Raw genomic sequence first — 16,106 nt, 5'->3', positions numbered from 1 at the left:
CTCAGGGCTGCTCTCTATCCACCATCCACTCAGCCTGTACTTGTACTTGGGATTACAGATACATACAGAGAGCAGCATTGTCTTACTGTTATCGGTGCTTTTATATGTATCTTACACCACTCACTTTTATGAATGTCTCCCTCTCACTGGACATCTTACAGATTCTGAGACAAAAAATGAACCTTTGTGTCCAAGAGACCAGGCCACTTCATAGAAGGGTTACCCTAGTATATTACCTAAATTGTTCTCAGAATATCAAAATATTTTACCAGAATACACAAATATCCCTAGCTTTTCTTTAGTGAAAGTATTTATTACTCTCCATCATGTCATTTTTTTAATATATCCAGGTTATTTTTCTAGGTTCCATAAAGCTCTTTTTTTGCTCCTGCATATTGTGCTTCACAGGAAATATAAAAAAATAATGGCTCTCCAACATCTTTGAGTATGAAAATAATATCGGCAGGAAGTAAAGCAGTCTTTCTCAGTGTGGAGCGTATTTATTTATTTTGAAATTCAGAAAGGCACTGTGTGAGTGCTGACCCAGTGAGGCCAGCAACTGACCCTTAATTGGGAGATTTGCTTGTTGCTGATCTGAGGCAAAAGACACCTGTATGGACCCCACAACAGGAGCAGAAGTAAGTCATACTGGGGACTGTGCCAAGAAGGATGCAGGACTAAACTTTTTCCTGTGAAATGTTCAGGAAGATTTGAAATCAGCTATGGGCTTGGCCTGATGATGCAGTCTTGGACACTTAAAACCATACATCTAATTTTAAAAAATTATTGAAGAACAGTGTTTCAAAAGTAATGAGACCACTACAATAGCAAAAGGCTGCTTTCTGATGCACTCAAACAAGCTAGTTACCTTGCACAAATGGAAGTCACTAGAAACTGGACTCTGCAATATCAGTAGGTGACTGGTTGAATTTTTAGACAGAAAAATATTTTTGAAAAATCTTTCCATGAAAAGAAAAGTGAAATTTAATTAACTGCATTATATGCCAATTGTATTTTGAATTATAAAGCTCTGTTTACACAATGATCCACAACTCTTTCCTCTGCAGATCAGTGAGTTGCTAACAAGGGTAAGAGAAGAAAAGAAAAAAAAAACCCAAACACAAAAATCTTCATATAGTATGTAAAGGAGAGAAAAGTGCCAAGATCACAAAATGACTGTTAAGTGGATGCCACTAATTCTATCTTATTATTTCCAGATATCCCAAAGGGTAATGGTCAGTGGTTTGGAATTTCTTCTTCAAGCTAGATCAAACTACTGTACCTTTTTCAGTCATTTTTGTTTAAACTCTTTTTTTTGTTCATTACTAATGTTCACATTATATTTTTGAAAGTTTAAACATTATATTTTTGAAAGTTTGTTTTAAAATCCCATTTGAAATAATGTGCTTTCACTTTTGCTGGGACTACTATTGTTGTTTGGGGCATTTTATCATCTTTCATAGATCAAATTACCTTCTTTTATAATAAAATAGTCGACACAACAAAATTGATGTATTTTGGACCATAAAAGAGCATGCATATTTTACATTTGCAAGAAATAACTTCTATCCAGTGGTCAAAATGGAAATTCAGAACTGCCAGGAGTAGTTTTGAGTGATACTTTCAACCTGTTTTGTTTTCTTATCAAGACTCCTATATAGCTTTCACATGTAGTGACTTCTTGATAACTGAAATAAGTTTTATCAATCTTCTTTCAAGAATACTCCAAAAATAGTCTACTGACCCAACTCTCTGAAGGTCTGTAGAGAAGTTTGAGAACTACTCGTTCTGAAGCCATGTTTACTCTTATTCTATGCATTTCCTCTACATAGAAAGTATAGAACTAACTCACAAATGCCAGAATACTGGCCTACTTCAACTACTGAAAATTGCATTAGTAATATGGATAATTCACATGTTTACTGCAGTAATGATGATATCAGCATGGTATAATACCCTAAAAAACATACAAAAATAACATTTAAAAGTCTGCAAAAATAAAAAATAAACCCTCCAAACAAAACATTTGAAAAATCTAGAGAGAAAAGCGTCTTAAAATTGGCATCTTTTGGAATATTTGATTAAGCAAAAGTTCTGCAAGAAGATACTTTGGTTCATAAAAGATTATGCATATTTTACATGTGCAACAAATAAGTTTTTATTTTTACTTACTCCAAAAGCAAATTTCAGATTGTTTAAAATTTTTCAGACCAGGAAAATATCTAGAGATGATCCATTAACATAGTCCGTCCCTGTTTGCCTCACTGACGCACTACTGGGCATGTCGAGCTCAGTCCCGAAAGCTGAGTGACAGCAGGGATATGCATGACTGGCTGTGGCAGCCCCAGCCAGCTGCAAGGCAGCAAACCACCCATGCTAAGCGGCGTGTAGGCACAGCATGCTGCAAAGCTGCTTACCCAGCAGGAGCATGCGGCCTCATCCCAGGAGGTGCTGAGTAACCTCAGAGGTGCTGAGCCCTCTTTTCCCAGCTTGAGTTCAGTCCTGGGAGATGCCCGGTACTGTGGTGGGCTTAGCAGGCTCAGGAGCCTACCAGTTTTATTCCACTTTCAGTGATGAAGCATGCACCCTCCTCCCAGGTTCAGTGGCAGAGCAGAAACTCAATCTTTTTCTTGTCCATTATGGTGTGGTCTAGGTGTCCCAAGGATGCAAGGAGGGACCTACACTGCCTCTGCTCCAGAATGGAGGGACCTAGCACTGAGAGAAGTGGAGAATCCCCTTTGATTCCTCACCTATTTGTGCTCTTGCCATCCAAATTGAGGCCAAAAGTGAGCTGTGCAGCACATCCTCCCTTTGCTGTTGTTTTAAGCAGCTCTCTAGTTTCTCTGGCACCGGACATGTGTACATCTCCCTCTCCACCATGTCAGCGAGAGCACAACCCATTGGAAGGGAAAGGGATGACACGAGGGAGCTTTGCAGTTAGTGAAAGCAGAAATTCTCCTTCCTCTGCTACAGATGTTCTTGTGGTCTAAAGAATAAAACACTTTTTTTTCCCCCCCAAATTAATATATTACCTCTTTAATGACAACCCCATTCTGCTCTGAATGCTGCTCTTCTGTAAACAATGTGCATGGAACTGACTTCTTCATGCCTGGAAGTAAACAAATGGACTTATTTTAGCTCAAACTAATCATTTCTTAACGTTCTTATTCTTTACAGCAATATTCATTAAGCCCTTCTATTATACTTGGTGTAAGGAGAGAACTGGTGATTGCATTAAAAGCAATGATAAGTTACCATTTTAATGATTCCTTATGTTGTGAGTAATTTATAAATCACTCCGTATCTTCCCAGCAAAGCTTGCCTTCTGTTTTTAAAACGTACCTTTTCATATCCAACAAAGGGTTTCAGTGCAATAAGAATTAAGGTGTGTCTCTTAGCTTTTACCTGCAAGCAATAATGATGTTGTCAAGCATTTCAGGTGAGACCAGCCCAGGATTTTGGGGTGGGGAAAGACACTCTGTTATACAGCATCTTCAGTGCTTCCCTCAGAGGGAGGTAGAGACACCTTGAAGGGCTGAGTGTAAGGACATCTACTGAGTGTCTTTTTAAATAGACACCAGAGTTGGGGGGGGGGGGGGGGAAAAGGAACGGGCTTGTAACCATAACTCAGTTGGACTTGTATCCGAGAAGGCAGATGCCATGGATTGGCTCCCTCACCGAACGGCTGCTTTTCTGTTCCTTTTATTGGTAAGTCAGATTTTTAAACAATATTTGTAAACTCTATGATTATGCCAGTTGCTCAGCACAGCATTACATTTTACAGTGTAAACTACGCTCCCAAAAAAATCTCGTGAAGTTTAGCATGAAAAATAAAGCTGTGTTTAATTTTAACTGCACTTCTGAAGGTTGTGTACAAATAATTTAATTTTTGATTAAATGCTGACAAATGTTTTTTTTCATTATGACTTTCTGGAGTCTGTGGATGAAATATGTGACTTTATGCTTAATGCATGCCTTTTCAGATTAATGTTGTCTATGGCTACTATTTAAGGAGTCACTGTTACCAATAAAAATCTTATTATTACAAAAATCCTAGTACTTGACAGGATATTATTTGGTTCAATGTCTATTTTATTATTGTTATTATTATTATTAATAATAATTAGGAGAATATGAAAAGCAAATCTTTTTTTTCCAAACTGATTAGCAAGAGTGCTTCAGAGCTGACCGATTCCTATAGCTATGTTTAAAAGAAAAACGTGAAATTCAGTGTAGACCTTAGCTGAGCAAAAATTAAGTCTTGGCCTATTATTTCACAGTACAAAGAATTCCCATCTTGTAGTGCATTACTGTCTGAGCCGTCATGTGCTGAGCAAATGAAGGCATGATGGAGGTGTCGATCTTCGGGTTTGTTTTTCTCACCGTAAAAAGAAAGTTGTGCATAATTGTGCAATTGTTCATCAAGGCACGAAAATTATCCAGAAAGGACTTAAAAGAATTATGGAGGCCCTTGTACTCCTGCAATGTGATTTTTGTGTGGATTATTTTTACTCCTTTGTGCTGCTTTTCTAAAATTACTTAGAGGTTTAAGGCGCCGAAGATTGAAGAGAGTAGAATTTCTATTATAGTTATATCCTTCTGTGACTTTCATTTTACACAATGTATTAATAACTGTAAATATTTGTAAACTTCTTGCTACTGATCACTTTAGAAATATTATAGACAGGGGAAAAGTGTTTGTTGTTATAGAATATGAAATCCTAAGACTTACTTTGAAAAGATAACCCATTAATTTTAGATGACAGCTCTGCGGTCAGTAAAGTAGAACTTACCAACACAGGGCAGCTGCCAAGCAAACGACGACAAAACCTGGCAAAAGCAAGTTACGGTTCGGATGAGTTTGTGCCTGTTTAATGCAGCGCAGAGGTCTCTGAGATTGGCAAATTGGATATCATACTAACCCTTTTAGATTTTTGTGTAGCATTAGTGACTATTCGTTTTACTCTGTTAGCTGGTGATGCATACTCCTGATGTGTTGAAGTTCAAAACAAGCTGACTGTAGTGTATCTGAGATCTGTCTATTCAAAAGAAATTTTACTGGTTTGCTTCTTGGCAACTCTGAAGTAATTTTCATTCTTTCAGTATATTATCGTTACAGTTGTGACTGATGAAGGATATGTGTTGGGTCAATAAAAAGGAACAATTGTAAAATCTGCCATTATGTTTTGATGACTATCAAATATTTGAAATTTTACTATCCAGAGGAAACAATTGTTGTTCTTATTATGTGTTCTTCTGCACAGCAGTGTTCATGGTGGCCTGTGCAGTTTAATAGCAACTTTCAGCTCTTTACAGAAAGCTGACAGACAAACCATAGATATTAAATATATTATAAATTATGTATTGAAATTTAGTGTATTCTGAGAAACCCTTGGTTTTCAGCCTGATCAATCTTTGATGAAAATCACCTGTCTGAATGGTGTGTCTGCTTAGTATATTGTTAATAAGTTGTGTCAAACAAAATTGCTGTTGGGTTATAGGTGTTTTAGTACACTACTACACTTTCAAAAAAAGAAAATTTACCAGCCCTGAAACTAAAAATTTTCTATATGCATTTCACCATTGGTGGGACTGATTCTGCAACCCTTGCTCACGTGACTTCAAAGACATTATTCTCATGAGTAAGGGAGTTCTCTTTGTGATACTTGCACAGACACGTTTTATGGAAATAACCTGTTTGATCAGGCATGACTCTTCTCCTGCCAGCTATCATGTGACAGCTAATAATTTTAAATTCACCACATCTCTTATACGCACTTTTGTCTGGCTACATTTTCCCATGTGTTATCTATGCTTTTTTTTTTTTTCCCCACCAGTTGTTAGGCTATGGTTATACCTCCTACTCATTACTTGGTTGCACATAAAGGTATCAAGGGTCCAAATCGTCTCCTTGCATATGCATCCAAAACATCTGCCAGGATGTAGCCAGGAACCTGCAGGCTCTTCTGCCAAATAATTTTTTTGTAGAAATAGAAATTAAAGCAATTCCGCATCCAGAAATCATCACCTAATATTAGGTTCTGCAGTTTTACATTCCTAAGTAAAAATGGCCCCTAAGCAAATGTGTATTTGCAGCTAGAGCACTCTAAGACAAATTAGAATTCAGGTTTTATTGACGAAATTTACTGAGGAGACTTAGCATGGCTAATTTGAAAAACTCAAATATGATTGATAATGGCATATAATGAAATTACTTTTCTGTTCATTTTTCTAAAGCTTAAGCTCAGTTACTGTATGGAAATTCTTTATTTCTGTATGACTCAATGGAATAGAAACAATTTCAGTGGAAACTTTCCCAAAGTGGAAACTTTTCCGAAGTGGTCAGTTCTTTAAATAAACATATTTTAAAAGAAATAAGAGTTTGGTATATATGCTTCTGACTGACATGAGTGTTGTCATACTTCTACTGAAATAGCAATGGATTCTCTATCTGGATGCAATACAAAATATTGACGTCAGTTGCTAAGACAGGAAGCAATAGAATCACCTGACTTCCATAGAATTAGAAAACAAAATGCCAGAAAAATGGTTCTTCCCCTTTAAATTGGAAGAAACACATTCATTAGTGAACAATGCAAATTAAAATTATAGATAAAAACACATTCAAGTTTCAATTTAAAAGTGATCAAATTTCTTCTTTTTAAAATATGAGTGTCTGTCTTATGTTTCAGTTCTGGTTATTATTATTTCATATGCACGGATTTATCATTTTTTAAAGGGATGCAGAATGAATAAAGTCAAGGATTCATAATTTCAACCCTTTACTAGTCAGAGCTTTGGCTGAGTAAGAAAGACATAAAAGTCCCAAAACGCTGACACAACCAGAGCTGCCATGGCACCCTGATGACTAATGTAATATGTGTGAGTTCTCAGTACTCCTCCCATCTAGGCCAATAACAATACCGCTGTTGACTTCAAAGAAGAGAAGCAGATCCAATATGAATAATGCTGGGAAGATGTTAAAGGAGTGTTCAGTCATTTAGATTTGAGTAGGTGGAGGAGGGAGGATTCCATAATTGCGTATAATATTGCTTGGCAGTCAATTAATGATTAGTTAATTCTTGTTTTTAAATTGCTTTGAAGGTGCAAAGAACCATACGTATCCTATGGGGCTAATTCTGTTCCCAGTTACATCAGAATAAATCCAGAATAACTCCAGTGGGACTCCTGGGTGTCATTTTGGACACAAGGCTCAGGATCTCTGTCATTACAATAAAAGATAAGCTTTCAGACAGGCCACTGTGCAAATGCCAGTCACCATAAACGTGTTTGCTGCCTGCATCTCTCCCAACCCAAATGAGAAATCACTTGTGCAATGAGCCTTTAGCTTCTCTGTGGTTTCCACTTTTTCACAGTGTCTTGGAGACAAACAGGATATCAAATCTTGATATCATTCTTGATCCGCTTGCCTACACCAAGGTGCTCAGAATGCGTCCCTCACTTTCCAGTGGCTCCTATTGCTTTAATTATTGTTAATCACTGAATCTATGGAAAGTACTGTACTCATACACTACTTTGGAAAGGTAATTCATTCACTACCTAGAAGCATTTTGGAGTAAACTGCTATGCGACAGTACTTCTCTGCAGGAAACAGCACGGGAAAAAAAGGGCTTGCATTGCAGAGGGGCGTTAGAAATAGATAACTGGTGTAGGGGGATACTTCTAACTGTTGGTGATAGTGGAGAACTGGAAAATATTATCTGGGGAGGCAGAAGAAACTCTACCCCTGGATCAAGTTTGATAGATGTCACTCCAGAATTGTTGAGGTTTAGCTGGTGAACGAGACAATTTTGTCTGGTGTCTGCCTCCCTTCTTCCTATAACACAACAGTAATGGAGGGAGACATACCAAATGCACACATCAAGTTCACTGGATCAGCCCTTTCAAATAATATCACAAACTGTACTAAGGACTCTGGATTGTAAACCATCAAGACTTCTTTCAAGATCTTCCATTAGCAACACGTAGCAGAATAGGATTTTCCTTAGTTAGCACCAGACAAGTGTGGAAATACAGGGACTAAATTTACAATCCCCATCATTACTGATGAACAAATTCCTGATGTTCCCATTATTGGTAGTCAAAAACAAAGGAGAACATTCCAGTGTAAAATGTATATTCTTCACTGCTTGAAGACAGAACTCCTTATAGGCTGAAATCAAGTGTTTTATGAATGTTGTTGTCCTTAAAAAACAGAATCCTTTACAGCCATAATTCTTATTTCAGAGATACTCAACACAGTTTTTGTTAGGCCTGCTGAGTATGAGTGATGTGGCTGGATGTGAGATCTAAGTTTCACTGTTAAATAACAGAATAGGCCACAAGATGCAGAGTAGACAAGATTCACTAACATTGCACTGGGAGGTGTATACCCATACTTTTCTGGGTCAAGACAATTGCCTGCATGCCAGAAGGGATTTCAGCCTAAGGGTGGAGAAGATTTCAACTGTACTCACCAAAGGCAGCTCTGCTCTACTCTGCTGGTGGGATCAACTGATAAGAGACTTAGTTCTATTTCTGGTGGACTTCATAACTCAGATTCTCTGGTGAGGGTGTAATCTGCCCCTTCCACTCTCCCATGTTTCCCCAAGCTTCAAGGTGGATTACAAAAGGATCGGTCTATGCTCCCACTGGAAGCATAAAAGTTTTTCCCACTGGGGTGGAAAAAACCCACAGTTTAAACGAAGTCTGCTATTGTCTCTTCTCTGAGATGACTAATGGCTGCACATGAATTTGAACCCCATTCTGCGTCAGAAGATTTAAATAGCCACCAAGACATAAACTAGGATTAAAAGATGTATTGATGCTTTTAGCACAACATGAACATGTTGCAATGATCTTCCTGCAGAATACTTTTTATAACCACTTATGTCAATAGCTTGCTCAAAGAAACAAGGAAACTAATCCTTGCTTCACGAATTGTCTAATAAATTTCAAGGTATATGCACAGCAAATGGGCAAAGTCGCAGTCTAAATTCCTTCATTCAGAAACAGATTAGGGCAGCCATTATGTGCCAGGGTCTCAGAGAATGTTCTGGGCAAGACCATTGGAGACATTGTTTTATAAATGACAGATGGTGGACCTCTTAAGGTATATAAGTAAATGGGGAAAAGGGGGAAGAGATAGGAAAGAGGATGAAGTTTCTGTTCCTTAATCTGTTGCATGTAAGAAGTTGTTTTTACATTAAATAGGTAGAAAAAAGTCTGTGCCCATCTTCCAGCATTGACATAACAATGCAATAAATCTATGTGAGGAAAGTCCCATGAGGTAAAGCTACCATAGATAAAACACTGCCACAGATTTTATTCAGGTATACCTGACATAAAATGCACCAGATAAAACATGTCAGGCAAAGAAAAAAAAGGGTATTCAACAGTACTGTGAAATTATAAAGAAAGTGGAAAATTGATAACTACAGCTATTAACCACATTTGGTGAGAAAGAGAAACTCTGCAACACTTTCTGAGTCACGTGGATATTTTGTTTCTCCCAATGAATGAAACAAGCATCCAGTCCTGCAAAAACCATATTCTTCACCCTTTGTCATCTGAAGAGAGCAGAGGAAGGTCCTAAACCCTAAAGAGATGCTCTGAAGCAGTACATTCACCAAGTGGACTCCATTTTCATACCTTATTTAGGAACAAGGTCAATTAAACTGTGCCTTCTTTTATATTGTGGTAATCGTCAAACTGAGGATTCCCTATTATTTTAATTTTCATTTTAAATAAATTATATGTTGCATCTGATCCTGCCACCTTTATTTACTCGAGACTTTGGTTGCATAATCAGACCTCAAATCAAAGCTCACTGCACCCAAGGGAAATCTGCCTGATGACTGCAGTTGGCTGTCCATCTTTCATTCAATCTCTTCAACCTCAGCGGGACGTTTCAGAAAAACATCTTCATTCTTTTTGGTTGAAGTACATAGTTAAGTATTCCAGGTCTACTGTGGACTTTCTAAATAGGAAAAAACAAATAATAAATTCTTTAGAATAAATAAATACTCCTTCTCTGGTTTCCTTGACACAGTTTTTAATAACAACTCTTGAAAGCACTTCTCTGTTCAGCCGAGGTATTGCAAACTAAAAATCTCTGTAAAAGCTGTATTTTGATGTAGGTATAACTTGAAATTTGCTATGGCATGTCCATTTAAACTCAAAGTTCTTTCTTGAGAGACAGAATTAATTTTGAATGTGTTAACTGCCAAGGAATCCAAGTGATGGATATAGGAAAAAAAAATTAATTGCACAGTCATTTATGGAAATTCTGTAGCTACTGCCTAGTTAGGCTATTACAATAGATTTAAGAAAAAGTACTGCTCCAGCCCAGCAGTATAGCAGTGCATGGCAGTTGGGTTTTGCTTACTGCATTTTGCCCTGCATTTTTACATGCCAATCTTATTGTTCTTGCAGGTACTCTTGGATTTCAGCACAGGATTTCATGTAAAGGTAACATACATATTTCTTTAGAAACTTATTTTCTGATCAAATGAAAGGTACTGATGCAAAAATGAAATGGAAAATACTTAACTAAGGCATTGATGAACTTGAACATTAAAAACGTATTTAAATATCAAACAGTTACAGGTAATAACCTGCTCAGCCTCTCAAGAGAAGTTCTACTGAACTGAAAAGAGTATCTCATACACAGGACTATTTTTTAAGTAAACATGTACACTCAGAATCTGGGACTTGTAGACATACAAAAAAGCACATGACCTATACAATTTCTTTTCTCCTTGTTGGAAATTCTAAATGTCTGTATTAATTTAAAATGGATTGAGGTTAATGGTCATATAATATTGGAACTCTGTCAAAGGTAAAAGAATGGGATGAAAATGGAATGGCAAGATGGAAAACTTTCAGAAGACAAAAACGCGAATGGATCAAATTTGCTGCAGCTTGTAGAGAAGGAGAGGATAATTCCAAGAGGAATCCAATTGCCAAAGTAAGTAGAAAGAAAACCAAAAATGTTCATTGACAAGGAGGTTTTTCTGAAGACAGGATGATAAAAGTGGAGAAATTTGTAAGTGTATTTGCTTAGAGTAGCCGAAGCAAGAAATGCAGAATAAAAGAAAGATGATGTAATATTTCCAGCTCTGCTGAGACAGTCTCATGAGGTGAACCTACACAGCTGCTGAGGATTGACCAAAGGCTTCCTAGATCATTGTCATCAGTCTACTTCCTGGACAGTTCCAGCCATAGTCTCTTTGTGTTCCACATCTGTGTACCAGACCATGATATTTTTCTTTTCTCTCTCACTTTGAGAAACCCGTGCCCCTTTCAAGGATAGTGCATGACTTCTGTCAGCAGCAGTGCAAAAAAGAGGTCCTCCTGTCCTCTCACCATGACCGTACACCTACTGAGGTCCGGCTGCAGTGTAATACTCTTGGAACTTTCCCTCCCTGCTTCCCTGCTAGATTTAAGAGAAATAGAAAGGCTGTCCAGCACTTGAAGGGAAATAGATCTCCAGGCTGACTGTTTTGTAGAGGAGTCTTCCATTTGTTCTGCCATTTGAACCTTGTGATAAGTGGTTGAGAAACTGAAATTATATTAGAATTTTTTACAGGAACTATAAATAGGAAAAAAAGTTCTGCAGTTGTCCTCAGTAAACTGGCATCAATTATTGTTATCTATTATTGTAGATCCGATCAGATTGTGAAGAAAACCATCCAATCACATACAGCATCACTGGAGTTGGAATTGATCAACCCCCCTATGGAATATTTGTTATTAACCCAAGAACAGGAGAAATTAATATAACATCAATAGTGGATAGGGAAATAACCCCAGTATTTCTTGTAAGTACTCCCCTTTTCCTTTGACCTTTATAATGATGGATCCAGGGTGGGGCAGGGAGAGCAGAAGGAGACAAATTCAGTTGTTTTGGATTGTTACTTTTCATACTTCACTTTTGGTTTTAAAACAAGTAAATCTCTTTATCTAGATACGTTGCTATGCTAAGCACTCAGTGACGGGTCTAGATTTGGAAACACCACTTGAACTTCGAGTAAAAGTTCTGGATATAAATGATAACGCTCCTGTATTTCAACAACCTGTATTTACAGGATCTGTTGAAGAAAGCAGTATGGACAGTAAGTATGTCATGCTTCTTACAGTATAGTTACTGGAGCTCCCAGAATACCATTAATATAAACATAGGGAGCTCATTCTACTTTTTCTTAGGCAATGACACATATTGGTCAGGGCTGCTGCAGAGGAAGGAGTGGCAGATGCTTCTCCAAGTATTTGAGATGGTGCCTGACCTCATTGCCTAAAATTAAGCAGTGATGGTTCCTTCCCCCTTTTCTCCCATAAATGAACCCTGAATGTTCTAGTTTCTAACCATACCAACGTGCAAATTCTTCCATGTGTGAAAAGTTAAAAGAAAACATTTTATTCCTTTTCATGAAAAAAATTAACATTGCACCTACACTTATTTCAAGTGTATGTAAAATATTTTTTCGCATTTTTTTCTACTTCAAATCTTTGTATTTGTAGCCTGAGTATTGCAGTACAATATTACTAAATAAACCCTTACTTAAACCACTAAAGTGGTTATTTTTACTAAAAGTACATCAATCAACATTCTACATGCAAATACATATACGGAAGAAATTCTTCATGGAGAGGGTGATGAGGCACTGGAACAGATTGCCCAGAGAAGCTGTGGATGCCCCATCCCTGGAATTGTTCAAGGCCAGGCTGGAAGAGGCTTTGAGCCACCTGGTCTAGTGGAAGGTGGCCCTGCCCATGGCAGGGGACTGGAAAGATACGATCCTTAAAGTCCTTTCCAACCCAAAGTATTCATGTTTCTCTGATTCTTTGATTCTATGATTCTAGGAAATAGCACCAAGGCAATCGTGCCTAACGCTCATTTTCTATTTCTAGAAAGTCTCACTAGAAATTGTGATTTCTTACATTAATAAATAAAAGCTCAGTACTTACAGTTTTGGCACTGTTCCAATGGTGACTTAAAGAAGTTCTGTGAAAATTTGAAACCATTATTCCATCTGACCTTAATTTTTAATGCATTTTAAAGTCATTAACAGTCAGAATCAGTACTACAAAATTAAACTTTGTTTTTCTTTGTAAATTTTGATGATAAAATTCTATCATTTTTATACACCAAGATTTAGCATTATCTCTATGAAAAAAAAAACCAAAAGATTGTCTGATTTGTTGTTTTAATTATTATTTTTTATTTTTAGACACAATGGTGATGAAAATAATTGCCACAGATGCAGATGAACCTAATCACTTGAATTCTAAAATTGCCTTCAAGATAGAGAGTCAGGACCCTTCAGGTCCACCCATGTTTGTTATGAATAAAAATTCTGGAGAACTCCATCTTGCAAATATTCTTGACAGAGAGGTAACATTTCCCTTTTCAAAGTTAAATAATTTGATGTTGTGTTGTGTATATGTTATGAAAGTGGGGAAAAAAAAGGTGAAAGGTTGTGGTTTTTACAAAAATTAAGGGATGAATTTATTTTTTCTATATGTTACAATAAAATGCCTAAGGCAAATTCCTGCATTAAGAAATAGTAGCAAGATATGAGTATTTATAACACTTAAGATCTACAAGTGGTCCTTTTAACACACTCATTTCTCTTTCTGTGACAGCAACACAGTAGCTACACCCTTGTTGTGAAGGCATCAGACCGGGATGGCGCTGCAGATGGAATATCATCCGTTTGTAGCTGTAACATTAAAGTCATTGATGTCAATGACAACTTCCCAACTCTTGCTCAAAGCTCTGTAAGTTTTCAGTACCAAAACCAACATCACTGTTTGAACCCTGTTCCAAACCCAGTTGATAACAGAGCCCTTACTAACCCATACGGCACCTTCACATTTGAATGGTCCACTGGATTAACAGGATTGTTTCCTCAAAGCATGCTCAAAATCCAATCTATTGTTTGCACACCAGTCCTGGTGACATAGACATAATTATTTTGTATTCAAAGAAGGCAATCCTGACACTGACTTCTCTGTGTTCACAGAAATCCAGTCATGCAGGTGTCCAGACCCATGCAGTACAACCAGATAATGCAGATTAACCCAATCTTTGTATGATTTTTTCTTATAGAAAGCACAAATCCATTTCCTCTAAGCTGCCTCTGCAGGTACTTCAGGTGATACAGCTCTTGAGATCTGCAACCAGAATCATAATTTACCCCAGACACATGATTTTTTATGTAATTAGCATGGACTGTGGGCCAGACATCCTTTAAAAGAATCTCTGCTGTCAGCTATGTTTTCCTCACATTATATATTTTAGTGTTGGTTAATAGGTACTTATCTGTCATTGCAGTTTTCAGCAAGTATTTCAGAAAATGCACTCAGTTCAGAACTGCTACGAATACAAGCTCTGGATGCTGATGAAGAGTTTACAGACAATTGGTTAGCAGAGTTTTTCTTTATATCCGGTAATGAGGATAACTGTTTTGAAATTGTTACAGATCGAGCTACAAATCAAGGAATCCTTAGAGTAATTAAGGTATGGATAAATACTGTGATTCAACTTTTGAAATAATCATATTACAATAGTTTTAATTAATCATTAATAAAATTAAAAGAGCAGTAAAACCACTGTCATTTAAAAATTTAAAATAGAAAATACTTAAATAAATTTAAAGGAATGTTTATTTATTATCTAGTTCTCTGTGGATTATCTTTTAGGAATTGAATTATGAACATCGTCAACAGCATGCACTGATGATTGGTGTCAGGAATGTAGCTGCCTACCACCACTCTGTTGGACATTACATCCAAGTAACTGGAACACCCCTCACAGTATCAGTAAAAAATGTCATCGAACCACCAAGATTTCAAGAATCTCCATTTGTATTTTCTGTACGAGAGAGCACAAGAGTGAATACTGTTATAGGAATATGCAGAGCCATTAGTGAGGACGTTGGAGTATCGACATCAGATCTTTTGTAAGCTCGGTTTTGCTTAACTCCCTGGATGGAATAATTCTTTTAATTGAGATTTCAATGGCATGATGAATAGGTATTTTATAGGATACTTTAAAAAAAAGAAAAAAACACAACTTAAAAATATTAATAGATTAACAATAAAATAACAACAATTGAATGGTATATTTTTCAGCCTGCTTTTAGGCTATGTTTGCTTTTGTTTCCTGACCTACTTTCCTTAGCCTTGTGCACAAGACAAAGAAAATAAAATTTTTCTAACAGGGTGTAACTTAAATAAGTTAGAATAGATCTTTTTTTCTAACCCAGCCTGAGATTATTTTTTCTTTAAATGTTTGCTACAAATAGGGAATTTGTTAGCATCTCTACAACAGCAAGCAAATTTTATTTGCAAAACGAATATGTAATACATATATTCATAACATAATACTAAGTATTTTTACTTCACCAAATACAGATATAGAATGGGACGTGATCCAGGTGCCTGGTTGAGAATCAATCAAAACACTGGTGAAATCATACTGAACAAATTTATTGACCGAGAATCAATTCATATACACGGTGGGCAGTACAGTGCAGAGGTTCTGGCTATCACCAGAGGTAAGAAAAGATTAAGTTTTCTGAAACAAAACTCTGTTCCAGATTTCTCTCAATGTTTTTTCCTGCTTCTAGTTTTCCCTCCTGAACTGCATTATTTATAGTATCAATATTCCCTCCTGACCACAAATATCTTCTTTTTACAGGGACTCCTCGATACACTGCTACTGGCACCATTGTGCTTTCAATACAAGACATCAATGACAATTGCCCAACTATTAATACCAATTTAAGGAAAGTATGTATGCACTCTCCATCAGTGATTATCACAGCAAAGGATACTAGTGGTACATATGCTACCCCCTTTACATTCAGCATACATGGTGAACCTCAAACTACATGGATTATCAGATCGCTAAATGGTAAATTAACTTACATTTTATAACAGAATAAACAGTAGTATTTAGGTCTTTAGCAGATAACAGATTAGCATAACCTTTTAATAACAAACAAAACAGTTATTAAAATCTATTCTAATCTCACTTAAATATGATTTTATGCTCATATGAATCCAATAAGTTTCTCTGGATTTGCATATATATATAT

At 36.7% G+C, this 16,106-nt stretch overlaps 1 protein-coding gene across 1 annotated transcript; it reads left to right on the top strand.

Annotated features, from left to right (window-relative positions):
* Positions 1–3,660: 3,660 nt before the first annotated feature.
* Positions 3,661–15,922, top strand: DSG4 (desmoglein 4; the record flags this gene model as incomplete). The annotated part of the gene is made up of 11 exons (XM_010151678.1): positions 3,661–3,708; positions 10,435–10,470; positions 10,841–10,969; positions 11,667–11,822; positions 11,969–12,116; positions 13,233–13,396; positions 13,648–13,782; positions 14,339–14,524; positions 14,707–14,966; positions 15,421–15,563; positions 15,707–15,922. Coding segments are annotated over exons 1-11 (1,621 nt in total), but the record flags the coding sequence as incomplete, so codon positions are not given.
* Positions 15,923–16,106: the final 184 nt, after the last annotated feature.

Source organism: Eurypyga helias, unplaced genomic scaffold, assembly GCF_000690775.1.
Source record: "Eurypyga helias isolate BGI_N326 unplaced genomic scaffold, ASM69077v1 Scaffold51605, whole genome shotgun sequence".
In the NCBI taxonomy this organism is placed as follows: domain Eukaryota; kingdom Metazoa; phylum Chordata; class Aves; order Eurypygiformes; family Eurypygidae; genus Eurypyga; species Eurypyga helias.
Note: the sequence above shows the minus strand (reverse complement) of the source record. Positions and strands in the feature narration are given on the sequence as shown.